The sequence below is a fragment of the Mauremys mutica genome, chromosome 16 (assembly GCF_020497125.1).
Source record: "Mauremys mutica isolate MM-2020 ecotype Southern chromosome 16, ASM2049712v1, whole genome shotgun sequence".
NCBI lineage: Eukaryota > Metazoa > Chordata > Testudines > Geoemydidae > Mauremys > Mauremys mutica.
Genome location: NC_059087.1, coordinates 8120523 through 8142511, shown reverse-complemented (window position 1 = coordinate 8142511; position 21989 = coordinate 8120523). Strand labels below are relative to the sequence as shown.

Here is a 21989-nt window from a genome sequence, read left to right as displayed (position 1 = left end):
TGAAATGCTAGATGCAGAGAGAGAGAGTCACTGAATAGGCCTTGATCTGATTAATTGTTAGATTCCATGTCTCCTGCTTTGGATTTCTCTGAAATACAGTTAAAGTGACAGGCATAATCCTCCCTGGTCAGCGATAAATGTTACTGCTTTCATTCATTTCTAAGGAGGGGGTTGGCTCCTAGGCTGCTGCAGTGTAGTTTGAACAGCTAAGCACCATAATTGGCCTTTTGGGAAAATAATGCAGGTCACCACTGTCAGTGAAGAGAGAGGGGAATGACAGCTGTTGCATTTTGCCGCTGTTAATGTCCTCCAACCATCATCCATGGCTAAGGAGATCAGATACCACCATGGATCAAGTTTGTATTTCCTTTTAAATGCCGTGCAGGAAAAAATGTCCAAGAGGCTCCAATGAACCTCACTGAAGGACTCACTTCAGACCCATGAATCTCCCTGTGCAGTAGGAAGTCACATTCTCTCAAGTGTCCTTTACTGTACACTCCTCATTTTCTTGACCCACTCTTTGGAAAAGATGACTTGTGACATCTTTACTCAGTGTTTCTGTCAGGCACAAGTCACATCAAAGACAGTGGCAGGGTTTACAGTAGCAAAAAAGTTGTGTGTGTTTTGCAGTAGGTTAGCTATCTCACTGTAAAATCCTAGGGTGAAAACATGGCCTATTGAAGTCCTTGGGGCCAGAATTCATCCCTTTGATGTAGTTGGGCGAAGTGAACCATTTAGGACAACCTACAGTTCTTCTTCGAGGAGTGTCCCTGTGGGTGCTCTACTTTAGGTGTCTTGGCGCCCTGCGCTTCTAATCAGAGATTTGTAGTAGCAGTGCCCTGGTTGGCCACACACATGCGGCAGCCATCTCGCACCGCTCTGAGGAGTTACCCTGCTTGTGCAGCCAACCGTCCCCCAGTTCCTTCTCTGTCGCCTTTGGCTTTGGTCGGAATGACAGCAGCGCCTCACAACTTTCGATATTTCTATTATTTCAGTTCTTTCCCTAGCTAGTACCCTTTCTTTATTAATTTCTCTTTAAACTTTTCTTTACCATTAAAAAACAAACAAACAAACAAACAAAAAAACATTTCCTCTCCTAGTCTTCCCCTTTCCCCCACCTCAGGCGGGTAATTACCCAATTACAAAAGAGGCGTAAGAATGAAACTATTCCCATTCTTGCTTTCAACATAGCCTCTCAGACACGCCTGGCTCTCCAGGTTTCAAATGCTGTCTGACTTGCAGCCCAAAATGCCCGCCATCACTTTCTTCCCCTAATCTGCAACAGGACTGTCCAGATTCTTACAGACAACTTGGCGACTATGTTTTATATAAATTGCCAAGGAGGGGCCCGATCTTATCCACTCTGTGCAGAAGCAGTCCGCCTCTGGCAGTAGAGCATCTCCAACAACATAGACAGCATGGCATTCTACCTACCAGGATACCAGAATGCTATAGCAGACCAATGAAGCAGGAACTTTTCACAAACGCACAAGTGGAAGATGGATCCTGGAATCCTAAAAACTATATTCAAACAATGGGGATTCCCCTCAATAGATCTTTTTGCAATGGCCCACAATGCCAAGTGCCCGCAGTACTGCTCCCGGGCCGGGCTGGGACACGACTCTCTGGGCAATGCCTTTCTTGTGAAATGGGAAGCTCCACTGTTGTATGCCTTCCCCGCAATCCCCCTTTTGAGCCATGTCCTTCACAAGATCAAACAAGACAAATCCAGAGTCATCCTCATTGCACCAGCATGGCCCAGACAAATGTTCCCATACCTGAAACAGATGGCCATGACACCACCATGAACCCTTTTCCTCGTGCCTCATTTGCTGACACAGGGTGCCTTCGTCACCCCAACATTTCAGTACTCCATCTCAAGGCCTGGCTGATCTGTGGATGACAGGACTTGAGACAGACTGTTCCAAGGAAGTACAAGACATACTACTGAACAGCTGGCGGATAACCACACGAAAGACATGCACACACAAGCGGAAACGGTTCTGTACTTGGTGCTGGGACAAGCAGATTATTCCACAATCGGCCCCCCCACCCATAATCCTCGATTACATACTGACGCTAAAAAAAATCAGGCCTGTCTACTAGCTCACTCGGAGTCCATCGAGCAGCCATCACCTCCTTCCACACTAAGGTGGACAGAGTCACCATCTTCGCTCACTCATTAAGCGCTTCCACAACAGCTTAGAGAACAGTTATGCCACATTATGGGACCCGACTCCCATGTGGGATCTCAGTCTTGTTCTCCATGCCCTCATGGGCAAACCCTTTGAACCACTAACATCCTGCTCATTGTTGCACCAGTCCATGAAGGTCGCCTTCCTAGTAGCTATCACGTCGGCAAGAAGGGTGGAAGAGCTGGTGCCCTAATGGCGCACCCACCTTATACCACATTCCTCAAAGACAAAGTAATCCCACGACAACATCCTAAATTCCTACCCCCTTCCATTTCAACCAGCCCATTTACTTACCTGTATTTTCCCCAAACCACACGCTGACCACAGGTCGGCCTCCCTCCACACGCTGGACATCTGCAGAGCGCTAATGTTCTATATAGACAGAACAGAAACATTTAGAAAATCATCCAGACTGTTTGTATCCACAACAGGACATTCCCAATGTCAAACCATCTCCAAGCAGAGACTTTCTAAGTCAATATCTACCTGTATCCAATTCTGTTACCAAAACGATGATCTACAAGCTTCCTCTCGCGCACACTCCACTAGAGCACTCTCCACGTTGATAGCCTTTCTCAATAATGTATCCATCATGGATGCTTGTAAAGCAGCTACCTGGGCATCAGCCCATACCTTTACCAAACACTATGCATTACAGTAACAATCAGCCGCAGATGCTCAGTTTGGATTCTTGGTGCTCTCCACCATTCACAAATCAACTCCGAAGCCCCTCCTCTCCACCGAGGGGCACTGCTGTACAGTCACCTAAAGTGGAGCACCCACAGGGGCATTCCTCGAAGAAGAAGAAGAGAAGGTTAGTCATCTTGTGCAGTAACCGAGGTTCTTCAAGATGGTTGTCCCTGTGGGTGCTCCACTGCCCCCCCCTTCAGAGTTTCACATTGATCCTTTGGGGTGGAGAAGGAACTGGGGGGACATTTGGCTGTGCACACGGGGGTAACCGCTCAGAGTGCTGCAAGACGGCTGCTGCACACGCAGCCAACCAGGGCACTGCTATTACAAATCTCTGATTAGAAGCGCAGGGCACCAAAACACCTGAAGTGGAGCACCCACAGGGACAACCATCTCAAAGAACCTCCGTTACTGGACAAGGTGAGTAACCTTCTCTTCACTTGCTACACACTTACCTGGAGATAAAATTACCACTTGCCTTGGCTGTGCTGGTATTTTACAGTGACAGAGACATCTCTTGTTAGCTATCTCCCCTGGTGTAGACTTGGCCAATGGAAATTGCAGTTCTTCAGCACCTCTCAGGATTTCACTTAAAGGTTTTCACCGGTAGCAAAGCATGATTTTTAAACTTCAGATTGGCATGGATTTTACTGGAAAAAACTGATGAAAGGAGTGAATTGCAATGAGCTGGGAAATACGTCATGCAGATATTTTAATCCTCTTTCATGCTAGGTTTAAGAAATGGCAGCATATTCACATACATAAATGCGAAGAGCTGTCTGGATTTACAGCTACCTTTGACAAGAAAGTAACTCCCTCTCTTTGTATGCAGACTTGATCCGTTTTACACTGCCTAAGCAAGACCCCTGGTGTGAGTGGGGCTCTTGTCACCATCCCATATATTATTACGTGCTCTATTTTTAGAAACTAGCATGCAAGTGCATTTGACGTCATTCCACTGTGATTTAGCTCGGCTATGCCAATCACACTGCTCGCTATTCCCAGAGGGGTGGATGGTGGGATAATCGGGGGCTACAGAACCAACTAAGCTGTAATTAACTGCCTCTGCTCAGGGTCACGGTGGTCTTTCCACATGACAATTAGGAGGTAAAATTAGAATCGTAAGAATCTGACTCACATATTTAACCCTGTTACAGCAATGGAATAAATAGTTTTCATACAGCCATTACAATAACATGAGCCATTCGATGGTCTTTGTATGCTAGATGAAAATTTTAACCCTGCTGTGTTACATTAGAATGCTGCTGCTACAGGTACTTTGTGTGTGCTCCCTGTTCTGTAACATTGACGGGTGCACCACAATCATGAGTGAAACTGAGAGAGAGAGAGAGAGAGAACCAGTCTCTCTTGCATCTTTGTGTATGATTTTCACTTTAGCTGACTTAGCATCCTGTGAAGAGCTCAGCTAAAAAGAGTTCACAGTAGCTAGTTTCTAAATTGTATTTTGAAAGCTAACGCCACAAAAGGTTTACTTAGCACAATGAACTTTGAAATGGAAAATGAAAGGGATCAAGTAGATGTAAGAAAAGGAGGGCAAACAGCCACTGAAGGAGTTGTCATGTACTCTTGTTCTCACTGTATTTGTGTAAATCTGTCCATCGTGCACACTGAGAGCTTCCATAAAAATAGTTTGGTAGCATTTTATTTAAATCACCCCAGTTAAAGTTTAAATAGATCTCTGTCGCAATTGGTATGGAAGCAGTTTCCTTCCAGAAAACAGATCATTTCTCTCCATACTGTTCCAGGTAGTTTCCCATCTGAAAGTTAGTGGAAGCTGTAGCACGGCTTGTGTGCTGTTACAGTCGAGAAGAAGGCTTACAAATCAGACTGTTTCCTTTTTAATTGCAAACTTTAAAAACAAAATGATTTTACACATCCTACTAATGGTTATAAATAGCTGCCGTTCAAAATAGCATAAGAGTGATACAAACAGCTTGCTTTAATGTGGCAGCTTGCGGGCAGGTTATAACCACAGTAAGCAAACAGGACTTGTAAAGTGGTACATTGACATCACACCAGCATCACTGGAATATTGTGCCTTAATCTATCGCTGCAGTGATAGATTTTCACAAGGTGCACACGACTATGTTCCTGTAGCAAAGACCATGTCAGGAACACTCTGCCTTGTTTATGTAGCTTTCCGCATACGCCTTTTTTTTTGTTTTTTCCAGCAAGCCCCTCCCGCCATAGTATATCCGAGTGGAGGATGCAGAGCATTGCCAGAGATTCAGACGACAGCTCAGATGATGAATTCTTTGATGCACATGGTATGTGGAACCAAAATGGTGATCAGTTGTTTTATCTTCTGAAAGGGTGGAGTTGGGAGGGGAGCGGGCAGTGAGACCACCTGCCTTGCTTGAAACCATATTGTTTTCTAATCAAGGGTTTTATGCAGCATTGATGTAATTCAGAACAGCACCCAGCAGACTGTTTCATTCAGCTGGGCAATATTTCAAGTTTAATGTAATCTGTCTGATTATTTTTTAACATGAAATGATCTTGAGTTCTTTTAACATATGGAACTTTGGTATTTTTTTGGTGCGAATGCACCTGGTAAGATTCTGCAATTCTCTACACAAGCTGTGGATATAACTCTGAATATTTCTTATTCAGCATGACTGAGATTGTTTGTTTTCAAATAGCCAAGTGGTAACGCTCATGACGAGTAGAGTCCTGCCTGAGTAAGAGGAGACCCTAGTCTGTCTTTAGTAAGAGTCCTTATTAACACCTTGTATGCCTGCATGAAGAAATGCAAAAAGGAGTGAAAGGAGATGTCAGAGTTCACCAGCACTGAAAGGTTTTTTTTTTTCCTGTAAGAATTCCTGAAGTGTTTTAATGTGCTGTAGCTCTCTCCACATATTTTTATGTTTGCTGTGTGTATCTAAAAGGAGGATGCTCTGCTCTACAGGACTCGTATTGTATATTTTACTTATTTATTCAGTATATCTTTGTTAAGCACTGACAGTGAGCTCAGCACTGGTACAAAGCACTAACTACCAAGACACCCTTCTCCAAACAGCCTTTCAATGATCATCTAACAAGCTGGCTAACCTGCACTGCTGGAGCTGGCAAATGGAGTTGCTGGTACCATTTTGTAAATAGTATTTCATTCGTGATTGATCATAGCAAGTAGTACAGCTGAAGTGATGTACTCCAGAAAAGTTTTGATATCAAATATTACGAACATGCCCCAGATTCTCAGGCTTTCCTTCAAATGTTTTCTTGTGGGAAGTAGCACGCTGCTATAGAGTAGGACTGCAGGTTTGTGCAGGTTAAGGGACTGCTTTGAGTACAGGTTGGCTCGGGGTTGAAGCCCTAAGTGTCACTGGCCCATCAGCCAGGGCTAACTTATTTTATGTGTCTTTATTTATTAATTTATATAACTCCTGTAACAACTGTACCTCAGGGCTTTACCATAGCAATATAAACATATGAATATAAGTGAGTCATCTAAACCAGTGGTTCTCAAACTTTTTTACTGGTGACCCCTTTCACAAAGCAAGCCTCTGAGTGCGACCCCCCTCCTTATAAATTAAAAACACTTTTTTAATATATTTAACACCATTATAAATGCTGGAGGCAAAGCGGGGCTCGGGGTGGAGGCTGACAGTTCACAACCCCCCGTGTAATAACCTCATGACCCCCTGAGGGGTCCCAACCCCCAGTTTGAGAACCCCTGATCTAAACAAACTCATAGCTATCCACCATGCATTTTACCTTTTAATCACTGACTAACAGAAACTAGAGATGGACAACATCTGCTTAAATCATCTAGCTCATCTGCTGCCAATGGAAAAATTCCTCCCTATTCTGCTTTGACTGCATCCTATTCAGTCTAGGTTGAAATGTGCTTAATTTGATTGGTTTTTTCCTTCACACATCGATGTTCTCGACAATGCATATTAAGACTGCTCTGTTTTCTTGGGTAGTGACAATCTGCTACACCCTTTATTGCAGACCAGACGGCTCTCTCATTAGACGCCAACTGCATTGGATTTGTGAATATGGAATGAGTGTTTCTTACAGTGAATACTGTAAGAGAGGCTTGCTGGGCCAGTACCATGGAAACTAAGTGTCGATTGGGGTATGAGTCAATGATGAATTCAGCTCCTCATGAGTGCTTCCCGTATACATTCAGATTTCCTTGCTGAATAGGGAGTGTAATTTGAGCCTATAAAGATTTTTATCTTGTTAGACTTTCCACATGTTCTCAGTCACTGGCATGTTCTGGTAAAGAGAGTTAAAAATACAGTAATATCTATACAGTAATAAATGATAATAACAGGAGTAATATCATATTTGGTGATCACTAAAGCAGCAATAAGACCTATAATTAAACCTCTCAAGGAAATGAGTTCAATATTTAGATTAAGTTGCTGGAGAAGCTTTGAATTTAATCTCCCCCTTTTTGTTCTCTGTCTGTTTGACACACACACGATTTCTCTGGTGTATTCCCGTTGGCAGAGGTATCATGTGATGTTACCTGTTTGTACATTCTCTCTGTGCAGTGAAATCAGATCAACTCAAGTTTTATTGGGGTTGGAAGAATTAAATGGCATGTTGACATGACCATTTCCAGGTCGTTATCTTTTATGGCTGAGGTGTTATTAAAAGCACTAAAAATAAACAGGCTTTGCGCAGCAGTGCATTCAACCTTTATATAACTCTTAGCTGTTTATCAGATTTCCTGAAAAGAATAGTGTTTCCAAATCTTTTTGTTCCTGATCCAAAGAACCTTGCAACTAATGATCTTATTATTAGCTGTAAAGCAACAAAAAAAAGAGAGAACCTTAGCCTGTGAATCTGAAGATTATAGCTTTAACATATTGGAGACAGCTGAAATTGCAGTCATTTTTATGTTAGAACTCAGTTAAATTTACCTCTTCAGGGAAAAAAATCGCTAAACATGGAACTATAAATACAATTAAAACACAATTAACCTTCAATGATAAATATGATTTCAAATCAGGATTACATAAAAGCTGAACAAAAGCAGTGTTTTATGTGCAGATTTGAGGGGTCATTCATTGGTTTATATTCAGTGTCAGAGGGAAGAGTACCCAGAAGTCAGAGGTGGTCTGCTAAAGAATTGGCCTCTGACTGTGGGCAGCCTACAAGGAGGGGGCTTTGTTAGCTGAAAGAAGAGTTTTAGAATAATGATACTGATATAGTGCCTATCATCTGACGAGCTCATCATGCTTAACAAATAATAATTTAATGAAGGTGAAAGTTGTATGAGGCATAATGTTGCACACTCTCTGGTAACACAGATTCTAATGCTCTTCCAAGACAGATTTGCTTTGCTGCTATGTCTCTTGAGTCTGGACAAGAAATACTAATGAAGTCACTTAATAACTGTGTTTAATTAAATCTATCCCTGCAGATAGTTGTGCTTGACTGAATAATGTTGATAGCTCATAGGAAGATAATTGGTACACTGCAAATCCAATAGTCTTCCATACATTTCCATTTGAGAATTAAAAATATTTTTAATAGAGCAGATTTTGCTGGTGGGTTTTTACTAAGTCCCACTCATCAGTGTAGGAGAAACAAATATTTAATATGCTCCAGCTTCCAAGTCTCAAAACTGAAAAAAGAAAAAAAAATCACTTAACTTCCAGGCTAACGATCAGGCAGGTGTGTCAATAGGGGTGTTATACAGTTAAGTCTGTTTGTTTGCCATACTTGGCATTTTTCAAATGTGATTTGAAAGAATTTTTCACTTACTAAGACATGAGCTCAGAGTTCTGAGCAAACTATGATGTTGTCTTTACATACATCAAACATTTATAGAGTCTATCACCATACTATTAGAGCGCACTTTACCCAGCTTAAAATTGCATCCGAGCCCTTGTCCAGGAATGAGGAGCCATTGCATCATGTGCTTAGAATCTAGAGAACAGAGTGACACCATCGGGAAGGTCTACACATTAAACTTTTGCCAGTACAGTAATGTTGGCAAGGGGTGCAATTCTTTAACAACGTGTTTGTATCGGTAAAGCCCTAGTATAGATGTAGTTATGTCAGCAAAAAAATGCTTTACCTGTATAGCTTATTTCATTCAGGGGTATAAGCTTTACAGGCAAACGCACTCTTTTACCCGTATAAACTGCGTATACTCTAGGTGAGTTTGCCAATATAGCTGTCCTGGCAAATCCCTTCTAGTATAGACTAGGCCTAGTGCCTGGGATTTCTAGCCCATGGGCAGTATAAAGTGGAAAGCCTGTGCAAAGTGGGTGTCTTGCTACAATTCCTGAATGTGACCAGGTTCAGGCTTAGATTTATTCAAATTTATTAATGCCCAAAATAGCCTTGGGAATTAGGTTCGCTTTATTCCTTTCAGGTACTTGTGGTGCTAACAGTAATGATACTTAGCACCCTTTAATCCAGAGATCTCAGAGCTAGACAAACAAGTCAGCTTAGCTTCCTAACTCCTCTGGGAGATAGGTACGGCAAATGTAGGGATCGCGTCACCCACTCCTGAAATGCAGCAACTCCTGAAGTGGATCATGGTGCTTGTTTGTTATTTATTATTTGTGTTACTGTAGCACGTAGGAGCCCTACTCATGGGCCAGGACTCCCATGGTATTACAGTCGGTACAAACAGAACAAAAAAGATGGTCCCTGTGCCAAAGTGCTAACCATATTAGTGTAAGACAAGAGACACCAGATGGATACAGACAGGGAGGGAGCACAAGGAAACAGTGGGTATGGCTACCCTACAGCCCCCTCAAAAACGCACTTCAGCCAGTCTCCTCCGAGCCTGGGTCACCTGACTTGGGCTTACAGGGCTAAAAATAACAGTGTAGACATTCCGGCTTGGGCTGGTGCCCAGGCTCTGAAACCCAGTGACGGGAAGGGTCTCAGAGCCTGGGCTCCCGCCTGAGCGTCTACACCGCTATCTTTAGCCCCACAGTGTGAGCCCCGTGAGACCAAGTCAGCTGACCTGGGCTCTGAGACTTGCTGCCGTGAGCTTTATTTGGTCTGTGTAAACATACCCAATGAGTCATAGAATCATAGAATCATAGAATCTCAGGGTTGGAAGGGACCTCAGGAGGTCATCTAGTCCAACCCCCTGCTCAAAGCAGGACCAAACCCAACTAAATCATCCCAGCCAGGGCTTTGTCAAGCCTGACCTTAAAAACCTCTAAGGAAGGAGATTCCACTACCTCCCTAGGTAACCCATTCCAGTTCTTCACCACCCTACTAGTGAAAAAGTTTTTCCTAATATCCAGCCTAAACCTCCCCCTCTGCAACTTGAGACCATTACTCCTTGTTCTGTGTCAGTCAGCATGATGGGCAGTGGTCTCAGCCCTCATCGGGTTGTTTTTGTAGGCATCCTGGCAAAGGAGAGTTTCAACAGATGATAATCAGTTTTGTGGATGTTTATTGGGAGCTCCTCTGGAGCTTGAGCAGAGGCGTGGGAGAAAGCACGAAAGCGCGTGTTAGGAAATGTAACTAATGGGCAATGGAGGCTGGTATCATGGGCTGATCGGAGATGAGAGTCAACATCCTGACAGTGAAAGAGAGGTGGTAGGCCGAGAGAGGATAGGCCATCAAGGGCCTTGAAAGTGAAGACCAGAGAGTATGTTTGATGCAGCAGACAAGGGGGAGCCAGTGGAGGGATGCAAAGAGAAGGTTGACATGGTCAAAACAATGGGCTAAGAAAACTGTTTGCAGCAGCCTTCTCAGTGGATAAGAGGGGGGCAAGATTGCGTTTGTCAGGGCCAGAGAGAGGGATGTTGCAGTATTCAAGACTCAAGAGGGTGAGGGCTTGTAGGAGAGAGTTAGCTGTGTGGATAGCTAAGGGTACGTCTACACTACGGGACTATTCCGAATTTGCATAAACCGGTTTTGTAAAACAGATTTTATAAAATCGAGTGCGCGCGGCCACACTAAGCACATTAATTCGGTGGTGTGCGTCCGCGGTCCGAGGCTAGCGTCGGTTTCTGGAGCGTTGCACTGTGGGTAGCTATTCCCTAGCTATCCCATAGTTCCCGCAGCCTCCCCCGCCCCTTGGAACTTCCGGGTTCTGTCTGGAGAATTTTTAAAAATGATTCTGAATTTCATCTTCTATAACGGAGCGCTGATAGAACGGATTTGCCTGCCCTTACAGCGATCACGTCCGCATGGTCCATGCTGGAGCTCTTTTTTTATTTTGATTTCGGACTGCATCGCCACCCGTGCTGATCGGAGCTCCACGCTAGGCAAACAGGAAATATTCAAAAGTTCGCGGGGCTTTTCCTGTCTACCTGACCACTGCATCCGAGTTCAGATTGCAGTCCAGAGCGGTCAGTGGTGCACTGTGGGATAGCTCCCGGAGGCCAATACCGTCGATCAGCGGCCACACTAACCCTAATCCGATATGTTAATACCGATATTGGCGCTACTCCTCTCGTTAGGGAGGAGTACAGAAACCGGTTTAAAGAGCCCTTTATATCGATATTAAGGGCCTCTTGGTGTGGACGGGTTGGGCGTTAAATCGGTTTTACGCTCCTAAAACCGATTTAAACGCCTAGTGTAGACCAGCTCTAAGAAAGTCTGTGTCTTAGAGATGTTATGCAGGAAGAATTGGCAAGATTTAGACACACCCTGGATATGAGGCGCTAGAGAGAGGTCCAAGTTGAATATGGTGCCCATTGTAGCATGAGTGACAGTCAGTATGATGATGGTGTCCATAGTAATCGAGAAGGGAGCTCGAGAAGGATGGCTGGGGAGAGGGAGGTCAGGAGCTCTGTTTTAGCCACGTCGAACTAGAGCTGGTGGCTAGACATCCCCAAGGAGATGTCGGAGAAACAAGCCAAGGTTTTAGTTTGGACAGAAGGAGACAGGTCTGAAGTACTAGGGGTAAATCGGTGAGGCTGTTTAAAATCATACAGCAGTGTTTACAGTATAGTTTAGGACAGAAAATGCATCAAGGAAAACACCAAAACTTGGATTCTAACAGCTAACATGAATTTAAAGCTATTTATACACGTTTCAGAGTTATACACAGATTACTTGTCTACTCTGTTGATGAACTTAAACAGCTTTTCTTTTATATTTTAAATGCATTTTGCTCTCGCTGTCTTGAGAGCTGGTGTCTGCATAAGTTTCCAGGATTGTCACTCTCTGTGTGTTGCTCTGAAGCCTAGAAGGTCTATTAAGTCAGTGTGAACCGATGGAGACAGCTACAAGAAGGATTGAGAACTCTTTTTGTTTAGAATATCACCAGGTTCAATCATCACTGGGATTTGTGATCTGTTACCATCCAATGTTTAAGTCTTCAGCCATTTTGACTTTACAAATTCTACCTGTGAGTCGTACAGCTACAGTACACGTATCTATGCCATGCCAAGAGTCCTAGACCATTGTGATGCCAGAGGTAATTCAACCAGCGACCAGTCTTATTCTGCAGTTAATTTGCATGCACCAGTTTTATTGGTTGCATGAGGGAGACTGCACAGCTGGCGGATTTTGTGGCCCAACTGCCACACCCAAGTGACGGCACGAGCTTTCAGCTACTAGTTGATTATACAAAGACCACATTTAACCATTATCTTGCCTCAAATTGCAATGAGGTTACACAGAATTAATAAAGGTATACTTTTATTTATAGACATGCTGCATGTAGTGTGTGTATGTGTGTGCATACACACATGTATACAAGTGTATCATACAAATATTTTTTCTGTCTTTAAAGAGGGTTTGTCCGACAATGAAGAGATGTTCCCAAAAGAAATCACCAAATGGAGTTCCAACGATCTCATGGATAAAATTGGAAGCTCTGAATGCGATGTCCAGGGTAATTTATTTCTTTTTACTTCACACTGTACGTAGCATTTTTTTTACAGTCACTTAATTTAATTGTCCTGACCAGCTGCTAATGAAGATACAATTTGTTACCCCCATTTTACAGCTGGAGAAACTGAGGCAGGGAGAAGTGACTTGCCCAAGGCCCCAGAGAGAGTCAGTGTCCAAGCAGGGGTTAGGAATAGGGAGATTTTGTCTCTCCAAAATCTCTCTCTTACGTTCCATTTCAGTTTGATTTCTTACTATAACAAAAGCAATTATCTGATCAAATGATTAAATGCTCTGGTGCAGTCTTAAATCACCCATACATTCCTCAGACTTTTTAACCCCTTCTTCTTCCTTGCTCCCTCCCCATACAAGAGGGGTTTCTGTTAGGAGAAGGTTTAGCCTTCTCACCTGTATCCTCCTAATCTAAGCCTTTTTGAAGTGCTGAAAGGAAATTGACTCATCAAGTTAGACTGATTCAAGTAAATCCACGCATGCAGGAGCAGGTCAAACCCCATTCCCTTGTTAGAGTTCAAACAGCCTCTTCTGTGCTCCTGTGCAGCTGATTGTTTAACAGCTGTGCAAGGGTCTCTCCCACTGCTGCTCTTTAGTTGCTGGAAAAGTACAGTTATCTCCTTGATGAAGAGACATATGGCCAAATTCAGACTGTTGTTAGCAATTTGCAATTCCATTTCCTTCAGTGGGCTCCTACCTGCTCACACCAAATCTGAATTGGGCCCCTTTTTTAAAAGATGGGCTGCATCCTCGGTTCTACAGCTGGATGTCCTTTAGAAAAACCTTCCTGTTAAAAGAGAGAGAACTGCTAGGACATTTAATGATGGTGTAGTTCGTGGGTTCTCAACGTGGGAGGTGACCAAAAAGTGTTGGGATCACACATACCCCATCTTTCCCATATCGCTAAATGGGAGAGGGAATCTGGCTAGGTGGGAGGTGGATCCTGATGTGGAAAAACCAGAGAACCACAGCCAATGCCATCATTTATATAGCTGCTGTATAAAATGGATTCTGGCTGAACTTACATTAGAAACCTCTTTAATTCCAGATGACTTGTATCATGAAACATCAACAGAGTACCATGTTGGTTCCAGTGTGGAAAGGCTAAGCATCATAGAGGTAAACACTTAAGATTGCATCAAATTAAAATCCCGTTTGTTTAGAGAATGTAGCTGATGAAGTGCTGGAGAAAATAGTGCACTTCATTGCTGCAGATGTTTTTCATGTGACCCTTGTGGCATCTCTGTGTCATGGAGCTAGTTCATGACCGTGCTTACACAGTTACTTCACTAAGGTACCTACCTATAGAATATTGTTAACCACGCATTAAAAACGACAATGCTGAAAGGGCAAATGATGTACCCTTGAACTAGCCTAGCAGCAAACATATTCAGAAGTAGCTGTCAGTTCACTGTTCAGAACCCTGTTTGAAAATCATTTTCCAACTCGGTTATAGAGAGGGGTCCAAATCTGAGCCCCACATACCAGCAGCCCTGATGTTCAGGGACATTGTGAGCTCTTTGTGGTTCTTTCGTTGTAGCACAAAGTGGGGCAGGGATTTTTATTCCTCCCTCTAGAGAGACATGCAAGATCAAATCACGTTATGGACAAATCCTCCCCACCCCCCACCAAACACCCTCTAGTTTTGTTCCAAAATTAACATGCGCAGAAATGAGGTGGAAAACAAATAGAGTGAGGATGTAATAAAGTAATTCTAAATTCTGTGAATTGTTCCTTATGGGGAGGAGCCGTGTTTTTATTTTACAAGTTTAACCAGTCTTAATTATCCCAGAGTAGTTGTATTTCAAGAAACGTGTCTTGAAGTCATTTTCTAGGGCTTAATTGGATTAAAGAATCCAAACAGCCCTCTCCACCCCTTACCTCACCTTTACGAGCAGAAGTCATTGAACTTGACAGGAAAAGTGCCTACGGGTGACTGCTGATAAGCCTCTGGGTGATTCATGGCATCTCAGAACTACACGGGGAAGAACTACACACATAAAACATTTATTACCGAAAGTAAAAGCAATACTGACCTGGTAGAACCGCTCCTCCCATGCGTTTAGTCATGCACTTCCAGACAAGAATCCACTTTACAGACACAGTGGGCCAAAGTGAATGAAGATGTAAGTGGTGGTGTAAATTAGAGACTAATAATAATAATTAATAATACTTAGACAAATTCTAACTAGAAATTCCATTTCTTGAAGTCTTTAAATATAGTCTGGATGTCTTTCTAAAAGGTTGCGTAGCTCAACCAGAAGTTATGGGCTTGGCACAGGATCTGTTGTATGAAATTCTCTGGCCTGTGTTGTACGGGAGGTCAGGCTAGATGATCAGAATTGTTCCTTCTGTCACTAAAATGTATGAATCTAAAACTCACCGTTGAGTTGTGAATATCACAACCCCCATGTTACAGGTAGACACATCATCCATAGACCTTGGTTCCTCTGATACTGGGTAGATGTGGGGAAGAGTTTACACTGCTATTACTTGTGCTAGGAAAAATTAGGACTTGAGTTACTCTACAGAACTGTCAGTCTGGCACCTTTTCATGAGCACAAAATTCATGATAAAAAATGACATTGCGTTCTAAGAAATAAAATGTTCAAAGAGCTGATGTTTGGGTTAACCTAAGAAGGTTTGGAATGTAGCCTTTGTCACCATACAGCAGTGTTTCCCAAACTCGGGATGCCGCTTGTGTAGGGGAAGCCCCTGGTGGGCGTGGGCCGGTTTGTTTATCGGCCGTGTCCACAGGTCCGGCCGATCGTGACTCCCACTGGCTGCGGTTTGCTGCTCCAGGCCAATGGGAGCTGCTGGAAGCGGTGGCCAGTACGTCCCTCGGCCTGCGCTGCTTCCAGCAGCTCCCACTACGTCCCTCGGCCTGCGCCGCTTCTCGCAGCTCCCATTGGCCTAGAGCAGCGAACCGCGGCCAGTGGGAGCCGCGATCAGCCGGACCGGCGGACGCGGCAGGTAAACAAACCTGCCCAGCCCGCCAAGGGCTTTCCCTACACAAGCAGCGTCCCAAGTTTGGGAAACACTGCCATACAGGGATAAAGTGTTAGGATTAGAGCAGGACTCCCACCGTGTTTTTACTAAAATTATATGATGATATCTTAAATATATGTTGAATGTTTTGACCTGGTAAAATGCAGTGAAGGAGTCAGTGACGCTAGTTATTATCTAGATCTTTAATAATATGATACAGGTTTTGCACATGCTTTTGGGGTATCAGGATTACCTCACAGGCATTTCGGGAAGAAAGAATCAGGTTTCTTTAAAGATACCCTCACTACAGGATTCCTTCTTGCACTTGAAATAAACCATTTCTCCACCATTGCGTATCTTGAAGTGCACCAGTTACAGTTGTGTGAACAATATATGTGTTTTGTTGCTATTGGGTAGGAATTGGCCTGTCCCCGGGAGGTGCCTGTATGTCAGGTCAGTGTTCTAAGTACATTGTGAAGGGCTGTGGACTAGAAGGTGCTAAATAAACTTAGTGTTGTTGGGGCAAATACCAAAGGCTTGGGGGAAACAAGTACTTCCACCGTATTTTGTTTTTTAATTTCCTTTTAGGATGAATCAGTGCAGCCATCCATGCAGCCAAGCAAAATCCACGTCCTAATCTTGGTACTACATGGAGGAAACATCCTGGATACAGGAAGTGGTGACCAGAATTCAAAACAAGGAGATGTCAATACTATCACCACAGTGTTTGATACAGTAATGAGGGTACATTACCCAGCTGCTCTTGGACACATTGCAATCAAGCTAGTCCCTTGCCCAGCCATCTGCTCAGAAGCCTTTTCTCTGGTATCCAAGTAAGTGAGTGCTCCTTTATCGTGGAGAGGGGCACATTTGTACAATTCTGCTCTCTGTTGTAGTGCAGCTATAATCAACACTATGGGGTATGCTCTGTCCTTGTTGAGGATGCTTAATATTGATGAGAGCTATCCACACACTTTGAGAGCGCACTTTATTAATTAACTAGCAAGTCTTCCAGCCTCAATTTCATACATGGCTGTAATGAATACAATAGCAATGCAGCTTGAGTTCTGTGATTGATTTACTCAAACTAATCAGATAAGTACTTAAACTTGAATTTACAGAGTTATTGTCCAAGGGTCATTCTGACTGTGTGTGTTCTCTGAAGATTTAGGTTTAAGGGGGAAAGAAGTGTGTTTTCCCCAGCCCTAGAGCATTTCTACCAGCAAGAGAACACACAGCTTTTGTACTTTGAGATTTTTTTTTATGATCTGAAACCTTGATTGTGCTGGCTGCAAATGATGAACTCATAACGCAAGCCTCTGTCTCTTTCATCTCCTCTCCTATATTCAGCCTCAGCCCTTACAGTTATGATGAAGGATGCCTCTCCAATAGTCAGGATCACATTCCACTTGCTGCACTTCCTCTGCTAGCAACATCATCCCCACAATATCAGGAGGCAGTAGCCACGGTGATTTTGAGAGCCAATCAAGCCTACGGCGAGTTCATTAAATCACAAGAAGGCACATCATTTACTGGCCAGGTGAGTAAGCTGCTGTTTTAGAACAATAAAATGAAAAGCAGACAAGGCCATTTCCCTCTGAATCTCTTGGAAGAGTTGGAAAAGTTGGACAATGCTGGGCTAATTTATGAAAATGTTTTCTTGGGCTTTGTGTTTTGTTTTTAAGATAAAGATTTTCCCTTATTTGTTCTTATTGGAGATTAATTTTTATAAGAAGAAAATGCAAATTTGAGCTCAGAAACGTAGCTGTAAAAATGTGAAGTTTAAACAAAAGACACCAAAGGTGTGATGTAGCTCTCCAAATGAGGTGTAAGAAACGCTCTTTATCTGTTTTAGGTACTCCTCTGGCCCCCATTACCGTAACATCTGAGACCCTCACAATCTTTTAACGTATTTATCCTCACAACGCCCCAGGAAATAGGGCAGTCCTCTTGTCCCCACTGGAGCGCTGCAGTCTCCAGACAAGGAACTGAGGCACCGAGAGGCTAAGTGACTTTGTCCAAGGTTGCACAGGAAATTTGTGAGAAGGGAATTGAATCTGGGCCTCCTGAAACCCACGGTGGTGCCTTAACCACCGGACTGTCCTTCCTCACCATGTATCACAAGTACTTCTGCCTCTCCCCACCTTTTATAATCAGGGATTTCATGACCTCCCATATGGGAAGAAATTATCTCAGATCCTGCCTCAAGCCAGATCTGCTCCAGAGCTGGAAACCTTCCAAGGTACCTCACAGCCTGGTATAGAGGAACTGCTGACCCAGAACTCACCCATCGGACACATGATGGTCAATAATGCCATAGCTGCTTGGGCTAGCGAGAGCTCCTAGGCAGATATTATCTGATTAAGCAGTGATGCTGATAAATACATGAAGGATCTCATGTTCCCCATTTTCTGGGCTTAGATGCTTTATTCCTTTAGCTAGTATTTCTGTGAATTCAAAGTGAGGGGGATCATTTTGGGGGTTTTTCCATCTCTGGTTGCTCTTTCAGGTCTGTTTGGTAGGGGACTGCGTAGGAGGAATCCTGGGATTTGATGCCTTATGTTACAGCAATCAGAGTGTGTCTGAGAGCCAGAACAGCAGCCGTCGAGGGAGTATTGTGAGTGTGCAGGTAATGTAGCCTACTAGAAACCACTCAGGATAACCCTGTTGGCCACAGAACTTCCCTGTCCGCCCCTAGCTCCAGGCAGAAGGGAGGGTTCCACCTTTAATCCTTCCCAATTCTACCTCCAGTCATCCCCCTGTGCCCAGGGCATAGGCACTATGGAGGACTGGTTAGGACAGTGATGCCTTAATATCAGCAATAGTCACCACTGCTAACCTGCTTGTCAAAGCATAAGAATGTATTTTAGAAAACATGGACTGTTTCTAATTTATTTGGGGCTTTCATCAGAAATAATAGAGCTCCGTTTTCCAGTTTCATGGAGGGTGTGTGCACACTGGGGTGTGTGCTTGTGTCCCTACTTTTGGGGTAGGCTTTGCCCAACCCTGCTGTGTTGTATTGTTTTGTATTATACGCCTGCCTAGTGGTTATAGAAATGTCGTTTTGTTTTAGGTTTGAATACCAGAAATCCCGTATGAAGCTAGGTTTTTTTTAGTATATTTGTCAAGTGAAAATTCATTACAGACTAGGATGTTCTGAGTAATCTTGCTCAGGACCATCAAACCACCTATTCTCCCAGACGATGTGAGTTGTTAGTGCGCTTTTTAAGCTTTTCAGTTGCACTCCGAGGTAGGTAAAGTAGAAAAATTCCCAGAGTGCACTTAGATAGGGTAGGTGTGTTAGGAAATGGAGAGATTAGGTAGATTTGAACTGGAACAAATGAGGAGGCAGTGCGGCTCTTTGAAGAGGGAGGGTCTAATGTGGTTGCACTTCCGACTTGCTGCCTGATGCCTGTGTACTTCAAATCCTAGGACACTGACCTCCTGTCTCCTGGAATAATTGTGAACAACAGTTATTGTTCCAGTGGCTCCAACCTGGAGGCCAGCAGACACCTCAGCAGAAGCAACATTGATATTCCTCGGAGCAACGGAGAGGATCCAAAGAAGCAGCTGCCCCGAAAAAGGAGTGATTCATCAACCTATGAAATGGACACAATAAAGCAACATCAGGCATTCCTTTCAAGGTAAGGTTTCAAAGGAACAGTGAGTCAGGAATCCCCGGGGGCAAGAGAGACACCCGGGTGCAGTTTTAATGTTGTTTTGTAACACCGGGGATGGCAAGGTTGAGGGACATTGTTGAAGAACATCAAAGGTGTTCAGATTCCATTGGCAAGTGTGGGCTTTACAGAGGAATTACCAGCAGCATTGTACGGTACCATGTGATTGTGGGGACAAAATTAACCATGAGCTGCTGCTGTGCTGCACCCACGTTACAGTGGGGGGAAAACAGCCGCATAAGAGTAGCAAGAGGTTGGTGGTGGTTTTTTTGCCATGTTACTGCAGCAGAGTAAGTATGTAACTAGTGCAGCTGAGGACGAGACAGGAGGACTTAGAGGCAAATGGCATTTTAAGTTTAGGCATCTATCAAAATTGATCCTGACCTGGCTGGCCTGTTGGTCGGAGAGATGGGCCCGAGCCGTCTGTTCTGAGCATCCCTAAACATTGGGATATTTTGAGTCTGGATATGAACGCCGACCCTGGGCCCTCCCTGGGTTCCTAGGACCCTTTGCTGCTATTCTGGTGACACAAGTCCAGGGCAGTAGTCCCTTGCTCCCAGGCCACGGGGTTTGGGATGCTCTAGGTGCAGCACTACAGTCCCCAGAATTGCTCAGCTTTGTCCAATCCTGACCCTCACCCTGTTTAAGGAGCAGCATTGACTGGCTCTGAAGGGTGATTCCAAAGCCAAGCTGCCTTGCCTGGAGGTGAGTGGGAGCAGCCCAGGGCCTTGCATGTCAAGCAGGGAGCTGAGGGATCCTCAGGGCTCTGCCAGGGGCACAGTGGAACCCTGGGAGAGGAAATGAGATGATCGTGGACCCTAAAAGAACAGACTCCTAAGCATTAGAGATGGAAGAGACCAATTAGTTCCCATCCAGCACGTCCCCAGTTAGTGCAGGAGAGGTTACTAGACTGAGCACAGCATTAGATTTAAGTGTTGAAAGCTTTGGGTCCCCCCATCACTTCCCTTGGCACACTGCTCCCCACTCTAACCGAGTGCTGTGAGGGAGGTTTTTGTTCTTGCTCTTCAGCCTGAATTTTCCCTTTTGGGAAATCTCTTTCATAACACCCTCCTGAATCTCCCGGTGCATAGGCTCAGCCAGAGGCATGTGTTGTATATTTACTGTATTGCCAGCACAGGCAGCCAAAGTTGCCTCTGCCCTGTTAATCCCCTCCTCCAAATGAATGTGTACCCTTTACTAAGCAGGGAGCCTGTTCAGTTACATCAAAAGTCTGTTTCAGTTTCTTAGATATATTGAGGCCCTTACGTAGCGTAATACTGAACTTTTTAAATGGTTCTCTAGAAAATCACTTAATTTATTATTAACTGAATTACTTTCCTAGAGGAAGGTCCTGTTACTACTGTTCAAGGAGCGCGTCTTTGAAGCAGGATGCTTATGTCCTCACTGCTGCATTTCCATCAGCTTGTGGAATTAGGAGAGTTCTAGACATTTTCTACTGATCCTTCCCTTTCATGCCTGCCAAGCGATGAACCCTATATGCAACTCCAAGCCTCATTCTCCTACACCCGCTGAGGTCTTCTTTCCATTCCAGCTTAAGGGCTTGGACTCTACTCACCTGTCAGGGGCCCTTTACTGAAAGATTTATACAAGAGGGAAGGTAGGAAAGTGAATGATATTGGGGCATGGAACTGCTATATTAAAAAAGATGGCTGCATTTAGGAAAACCAATAAGCTCTTTCCAGCCGGCTAATAAGACAATCAGTCTCTTGTTGTAGCTTAGCAAGGCAACCTCCCGTGTTAGGCAAATGCTGGTCAAATCAAAACATATTGCTTTCTCCTCCTTGCTTGCTCTAGAAGCCAGAGAGGGCTGTATCCTGGACTGAACCAAGGAAGATACCCTTGTTTGGTATCTGGCAAGCAGCTTCCTGTTTACTTTATAACCTGGGTGGTGGCCCAGAGTGGGCTAGGGATACTGGCAGGGCCATTGCGTTTACCCCTGTCTGATTGCATATAACCAACGTGTTACATTATTGTTACATTACGCTCTGCTTCTGATGATTGATTAATGAACAGCAGGGTAACCAGTACGATCTCCTATAGCTACATAACTTTATCACTAGTATGAATTTTTGCTATGAAAACCAAGACATGATGTAATATGGTTACATGGCTTAATGCAGAGATCTTGGGAGGAGAGAGACCCAAGTTTTCCTAATGAGCACAGCAAATGTGTGTCATTCAGGCAGCCTGGCATATGGCGAGCTTTCCATCAGTGCCCAATGCAGACTTTAACACATGCCAAAGACAGATTAATTTTCATTCGCATGTTAGACTTATCCACTACTTTGGGACAATGCCCAGCAAAGTCAGAGCGTCATCTGGTGAGACGACCACTCTTTTATTTTTAAATTCAATCCTTCTGCACAGCTACAATATTTCTGGTTGTGTCGGTTTTATATTGTCAATTAGTTGACTTGCTACTAAAGCCAATTTGATCCTGTCTAATCACTGCAGCTGTAGCATTCTAAAGGAAAAGCAGGACCATGTGGATTGCTTTGGGCATGATGGATTCTGATTCCCCCTCAGATCTCATTTCCTTTGATTCCCAAAAGGGCCGTTGCATATCCACTAAAATGAGAAAAACTGTACCAAACAGCTTATTAGA

The 21989-nt window shown here is 43.9% G+C and overlaps 1 protein-coding gene across 1 annotated transcript in view; it reads left to right on the top strand.

Moving 5' to 3' along the window:
• The window catches only part of PITPNM2 (phosphatidylinositol transfer protein membrane associated 2), a 197852-nt gene that overhangs the window by 138945 nt on the left and 36918 nt on the right, over positions 1–21989 (top strand). The window contains exons 9-15 of the mRNA XM_044990077.1: positions 5078–5173; positions 12589–12690; positions 13747–13817; positions 16275–16519; positions 17037–17226; positions 18196–18315; positions 19119–19330. Coding sequence (XP_044846012.1) covers positions 5078–5173; positions 12589–12690; positions 13747–13817; positions 16275–16519; positions 17037–17226; positions 18196–18315; positions 19119–19330 — 1036 coding nt within the window. The remainder of the gene's footprint in view (positions 1–5077; positions 5174–12588; positions 12691–13746; positions 13818–16274; positions 16520–17036; positions 17227–18195; positions 18316–19118; positions 19331–21989) is intronic.